Raw genomic sequence first — 6,699 nt, forward strand, 5'->3', positions numbered from 1 at the left:
CAAATTCTACGAGTTAGGGTCTTATTTGTAGAATAGAGACTGACAAGTGCAGGATGGTTTTAGACCTTTCACTTTGGCAGGATGACTTTTGATCCATGACTTACACACCCTGGTTGGTTGTTTAGCTTTAAGAATGTCAATAAACTTGCAGAAAAGTAATGATTTGGTGATATTCATCGTGCCCTACTCATTTTCAGGTCCATATTACTACGTAGTGTCTCTACTGTGACTTGTTTCCATTCTTTAATGTTCAACAGTTCTTTATTTTTCTCATACTGCCTGTGCTGCAGCACCTCTTTTCACCCTCTGTCTGAAACCAGAGCCCAGTCTGCTCTGATTGGTTTGCTGGCCGACTCTGTTGTGATTGGTCAACCACTTGTGTGTCCGAAATGTCCTGCCCCTTAGCTTACCACGTACAACGAGCTGGAGTGCTAGCCAATAGCAGCGCTAGGATTACATAGTGATGTTATATGTCACGGAAGTGAACAAAGGAAAGGGAAAACATAAAACATAATAGGAGTCTTGTCTACACTTTAATTGATCAATTCAAGTGATCACGTTGCCTAAACTAAATTCAACACTAACATTAAACTGTCCCAGGTGGTAATTGTTATATATATTTGTTCCTCTCTGTAGTGTGGATCCAGACTCTCCGTTGACGGCCTTGATTGAGTCGTTGAATCTGGACAAAAGGTTTTCATCGTGACAGCCAACCATGGACAGGAACAGGAAGTGGGTGCCGGGTTTCGGAGCAGTGCTATTGACACTCTTGAGTCACATGACCTCGGCGCTGGAAGTGCCTCTTGATCGTAAGCATTGTTCTTATGGATATCCCTTTTACTAGGATTACCATACTGCTTTCGAGCTCTTGAAAACTGTTATTTCAATTCCATCTAACTCAGTGTATTGGGTAACAATGTCATAATGCAGCAGTTTTTTATTGTGTTTCAGCTTTGTATGTTTCGGCATGGACTCAAATTTCCAGCTTTAAATTATGAAATTACATTTTTAAAGAATTCCGTTTCCCTATGTCTTCAACTACTTTTCTTGCATCACTTGTACCTGCATGATGAAGCCGTAAAAGCATTCACGACGAAAGAGGGAAAACCAAGCTTCAGGCAGGCTCAACAAAATGCTTAAAAATACTTGAACGTTCGACTTTGTCACCTGAACCTGTGCTTTACTCCTTTCCAAAACTAACACCTTTCCTCAATATTCTATCACTGTGGTACGGCCTGTCATGGTGGACAAAAAGCTAAAGTACTGGAAGGATGTAAGTTGCCTCGAACACTGCTGTGACTTCCTAGATTTTTTTTTGCACTAAAAACTTGCTTTGGTGTGTTCTAGCAATGTTAGATGTGCATGCAGTTATCTCAACAGTGTTTCAGTGTGAAGTGACTTGCTTGTTTTTGGAGTGATGCTTGTCTTATGTCAGTTCATGGACTGGTAAGTTGCTATCAGAACAGATAGCTGTTTGCAGACGGTGTTAAAATATGATTGTGTGACGCTTGCTGCATGCATTTTTTTGGATTCTATAACCCCACCCCCAGTGTCATGCATTTCCCTGTATGTGTATGAAGTTTGCTTCCTTTCATGTTCCTCCAGTGCCCCAACCCCCCACTATAACGCTACAGTCCCCGAAGGATTACATCTTTGATCCGCGGGAGAACATTGTCATCCACTGTGAGGCCAAAGGGAAGCCTCATCCCAGGTGAGACAAACACTCCTCTTCACTTCTCAATGTAACAGAGTACATGTATAGACAAATCCAAGTCAATAACATGTATTTATTTTTGAAATAACGGCATCATTCAGGGACAAAAGCTTGTGAAATGATGTCATGCCAAAGAATCAACCTGAGAGTTTCAGCAATTAAGAGCCATCTGTTTCCATTCAGTTTTATGTGTGAAATTAAAGTTGGTTTTTTTGAGGGCTTCTCTTGAGCATTGGGGAAATGCTGTATGAATCACCATAGTGACTGTTGTCATGGACACTACTTCAAAAACACCTGGCGGGGTGATTTAGACAATTTCGATTGGCTATCAGCTTTTCAATCCCCCAAACTCCCTGCTTCGTAATTTCCTCTCTTCTGTGTTTCCCCGTGGCTTCTAGCCTAGAAAATCAAGTGCTAATTATCTTCCTTGTTGATCCTAGCTTCTCATGGACAAGAAATGGGACCCACTTTGATGAAGAGAAAGACCCCAAAGTCCTGATGAAGCCCAGCTCAGGAACTCTGGTCATCGACATCAGCGGGGAGAAGGCCGAGGCCTACGAGGGAACGTACCAGTGCGTGGCACACAACGAGCACGGCACCGCGGTGTCCAACAGCATCGTCATCAGGCAGTCCAGTAAGAACTCTGGTTGTGTTCAGTTTGTTGGTTTGGTTTGCTTCAGATTTTCGTGAAACTTGGTGAAAGGATTAGGGTTATGGTTGGGGTTAGGGTTGGGTTGGGTAAGGGTTGGGTTAGGGTTAGTAGAAAAGGGATTATTGGTTAGTAGAAAAAGAGTATGACATTTCCTTTAATGGTAGCTTGTGTTTTCACTACAATGTTTTAATTTGTGTGATGAAAGAATGTTGTAAAAAATATCCAATTACATTTTGGAACGGAATAAAAACACGGAGTTAACAAACATACAAGTTCTAGTGCTGGTTTGTGTAAAAAGGAAAATACTCTTAAGGCTTGCGCTCCAACATCATCAATATGATACATTTTTTATATGTTTTTTTTAGCTGTTAATCACAAGTTGCTTTTTCCATTTTCCGAAATGTGTGGAATTAAACTTTGTTCCTAGCTTCCGAGCAAATTGCGCCACTTTTACATCTATGAATTCATGTGATCCACACTGTTTGAGAATCTACGGGAAGCCTCCAGTGCCTTTTGTTTGATGTTTGTGTGACTCGCAGGGTCCCCCTTGTGGTCGAAGGAGAGGAATGAGGCCATCGTGGTGCAGATGGGGGTCTCCCTGGTGCTGCAGTGCCGACCCCCTGCTGGGCTGCCCCCTCCGGTCATCTTCTGGATGGATAACAGTGAGTCATTTGCATTTATACATATATGAACACATGCTACATGGAGGGAGAATTCCCACACCCTATAGAATACACAAACAAAGGATTGCATACTGCAAATTCAGCATTTAGTCACTATAGCATATGGCGACTCCGAGAATAGATGAAAAATAAAGCTTTTACTGACCTTATGAAATAGCAAATGTTTTGGTTGTAAAACAAAATGTAAAAAAGGTACTTACATATTGTTCTTTATTCCGTGTTCTTTGTCTCCCCGTCCTTCAGACTTCCAGAGGCTCCAGCTGGATAAGCGTGTGTCCCAGGCTCTGAATGGAGACTTGTACTTCTCCAACGTTCTCCCAGAAGACACCAGGAGCGACTACATCTGCTACGCACGCTTCCCTCACACACAAACCATCCAGCAGAAGCAGCCCATCTCCGTCACCGTGCTGGACAGTAAGTCAAGACACTAATTTCACTGCAAAATTAAAACAAAAATGTAATATTTGCAAATTTAAGCTTTCTGATTGTGTATTTTCATTCTTATTCTCTAATTATTGCAAAAATGTCCCCTTGATGGCACATTTATATGCATTTTTTTCACATTTTCTGATCAACAGAATTTACAATTTCTATTGTTTTAAATCCATGTGTCCCTGCAAAACTGCATTAGCTTCAGTTTTGCTGTTTTTTCCTTTAATCTACCTTTCCTAAGCTTTAGTGCTTCTAGTGGTATAACAATGTTGTTATTGTAGTGCTATACCCGTAATTTGTCAACAATTTCTCATCAATCTCAACAATGCACTTTGCACAAGCTAATGCATTAGCTAATGCATTGGTGAATTGTAAAATAACCCATTTCCTGTTTTCTTTCCTAGCTGTGCATGCTTATGCTTTTCTGTTATATTACAGTGGAAACAATGAATGAGACTGTGGCTGCTTTATACAATGTCACTGATTTCTATAGTGGTGAGTGCTGCTGGTTTATTCCCATTCAGCCCCCTCACGTGACCCCAGCCCTGCTTTTACCTCACCGTACCCAACACACACGCTCACCTTCAACTCCATTAACAAACTCTTCCTCTCATCTCTCTCCTGACAGTTTTTGTGTAGTAAGGCTGCTCAATATGTTGAGTGTTTATCATCATCGCAATGTCAGCTTTTGCAATAAACACAGAATTGCCGATTACGGTATTTTTTAGTTAGTTGAAAGAGAGTATGACGTTTTTTGTATTAGTAGCTTGTGTGTTCACTTCAATGTTTAATTTGTGTGATGAAAGAATGTTGTAAAAAATATCCTTTACTGTATTTTAGCAGTACTAAAAGCAACAGAGAGGGAGAACTAAGTACACTGTACTAAGACATCCATATAACTAATAGTTACCTGTTCCTTAGAAGGATAAAAAAAAGGCTGAGATGTACTAAGAAAAAATACATGATTTAATTTCCTTAGTTCTTGCTGATTACAATTATTAACTAAAATAAAAGCTCTGAAACTGTGGATTTTTACAAATAAAACCAATTTGGCTCTAGCTTATTTGCCGATAATTCTCTTATCATTTAATTATGATAATAATATAAATGTCCATGTATTTGAATATTTATTGACATATTGCATCCTGACTCAAATCTGTTTACATTTACATGGTACATGGTCATAAACGTGATCACATCATTTCCTCATATAGTGCAGCCTTATTGTGATTATTGCGGGTCTGATGATGAAGATTTTGGTGAATATAAAAAAAACTTGCCTGTAGGGTTAGTATCCGCAATCTCAAAAGCCCAGGATGTTGTAAGCCACATTCAAAGCATGCATAACATTAAATATCAACTAACTGCATCTCCCCAGGTATCATAAACACACTCTGGACTGATCTGCATCAAGAAAGCCCTCAATTGTTATCCAAGATGGCGACATGTGAAGCATGTTATTATTATTATTATAACATGGCATTGCTCTTTGTCCACATCCTGAAGTGGAAGGGGATCATTATCTGTATTATCTGACCTTTCCAGCTGAGGAAATGTATATCGTTCCATTAGGAATGTATGTGAGGCTTGGAAGTGGGTTGCTTTTAGCCAAGATAAGGCCCCATGTTGCCATAGCAACAAACCGACGGCTACCCCTCTCAGGGAGATACCCCCATGCTTTCTGATTCTGAGGATGCTGCTTATATAGAATATGATAAGGCTTTACTGAAAAAAACATGTTGGGTCATCTCATTTATTATCCTATTCACTTTGACATCCACTTTTCCTTCATGAGAATAAAAATGGCCGTCTGAGCCTGTGGTTTCATCCATGGTTACCATTTGTTGTTGTGTATCAGAGTGGTTCTGATGTGGTTGTGTGTCCTCGTGTCTTCAGAAAGCCCAGAGGGGGAGCGCCGCCCCGGGTTCATGACGCCTTTTGGTGCCACCAGCACCGAGATGGTTCTGAGAGGAGAGACTCTGGAGCTGGAGTGCATTGCTGACGGCCTGTAAGTAGGAATCTATAAATAACATGGAGACAGAAACAGTTTTACAACAATGACAAAACTAAATGTATTTGACAGCACAGAATGTAGAAATAGCAGAACAACAAGCATCCTGTATGTCCTCTGTGACAGGCCCACTCCAGAGATCTCCTGGCAGAAGGACGGAGGAGAGCTGCCCAGCACCAGGACGTCCTTCTATAACTTTAAGAGAACCCTCAAGGTTTCTGAGGTGAATGAAGCTGACGGGGGAGATTACCGCTGCACCGCCACAAACAACCTGGGCACTGCTTTCCACATCATTAAAGTCACCGTCAAAGGTAAGCAGCTTCACCTGGTTATTCATTTGTTTCAATCGGTGCATCAAGTAGATATTTTTGTTATCGCTACATAAGAATTTAAGGTCAATTGACAAGCAGGGTTGACAAGAGAGATATGTATAAACACTTTTGGTATCTTGGATTCTTAGACTTTTACAGTTTTCTTTGACTAAGATAAGATTTAAAAGGCCTAGACTAGAGTGTCAAATGAACAAAAACCCAAAAACTTGATACATAACAAAAAAATGGATATCATTTTAATAAAAACTGACTAAATGAATGCTAGTTTGTAATCTACCAAGCCGGCAAAACAAAATGCTCAACATTCATCATCAGATTCTATTTTAATAAAAATATCTCATTAGTCAGATTCAAGTTAATATTACATTTACTGTACATAGATACTAATAGTTCTGCACCCTTAACGTATATCATGTGGCTTCATCATGTAGCTTAATCATAAACACAAGGCTCCGAATTTGTTTTTGTCACTCTCAAAAATCTTGCTCCTCGTCCTCCACAGCGGCTCCTTTCTGGGTCAGCGCCCCCAGGAACCTGATCCTCGCCCCGAACGAGACCGGCATCCTGACCTGTCGAGTCAACGGAGAACCCAAACCCAAGATCAGCTGGTTTGTCAACGGAGTCCCCATAGAGAGTGAGTAAAACAACGCCATGCTTTCAAATAGATATTCTACACTAACACACATATATGTCCACAGGGCCTGACATGTACCTAAACTAGACCCTCCAGAAAAACGCGGGCTAAATTCCTTGATTATGCGATTAAACATGGGAGGTTTTTATGTGATTTTATGCGGTGAAATTGCGGGAAGTTGCGAAATATGCGGAAATATGCGGTGAAAAAGAATAACAATTTTTAAGAATATTGGGCTGTC

General features: G+C 40.5%; 1 protein-coding gene across 1 annotated transcript in view; it reads left to right on the top strand.

The window, feature by feature from the left end:
- Positions 1-624: 624 nt before the first annotated feature.
- LOC104957432 (neuronal cell adhesion molecule-like) overlaps positions 625-6,699 on the top strand; it is a gene marked incomplete at its 3' end in the record, with an annotated part of 10,087 nt that continues 4,012 nt past the window's right edge. Inside the window, exons 1-9 of the mRNA XM_010785062.1 lie at positions 625-809; positions 1,256-1,273; positions 1,606-1,711; positions 2,155-2,348; positions 2,906-3,028; positions 3,293-3,463; positions 5,378-5,489; positions 5,619-5,803; positions 6,327-6,458. Coding sequence (XP_010783364.1) covers positions 716-809; positions 1,256-1,273; positions 1,606-1,711; positions 2,155-2,348; positions 2,906-3,028; positions 3,293-3,463; positions 5,378-5,489; positions 5,619-5,803; positions 6,327-6,458 — 1,135 coding nt within the window. The remainder of the gene's footprint in view (positions 810-1,255; positions 1,274-1,605; positions 1,712-2,154; positions 2,349-2,905; positions 3,029-3,292; positions 3,464-5,377; positions 5,490-5,618; positions 5,804-6,326; positions 6,459-6,699) is intronic.

This window comes from Notothenia coriiceps, unplaced genomic scaffold, assembly GCF_000735185.1.
Source record: "Notothenia coriiceps isolate Sejong01 unplaced genomic scaffold, NC01 NC01_scaffold00027035, whole genome shotgun sequence".
Classification (NCBI taxonomy): domain Eukaryota; kingdom Metazoa; phylum Chordata; class Actinopteri; order Perciformes; family Nototheniidae; genus Notothenia; species Notothenia coriiceps.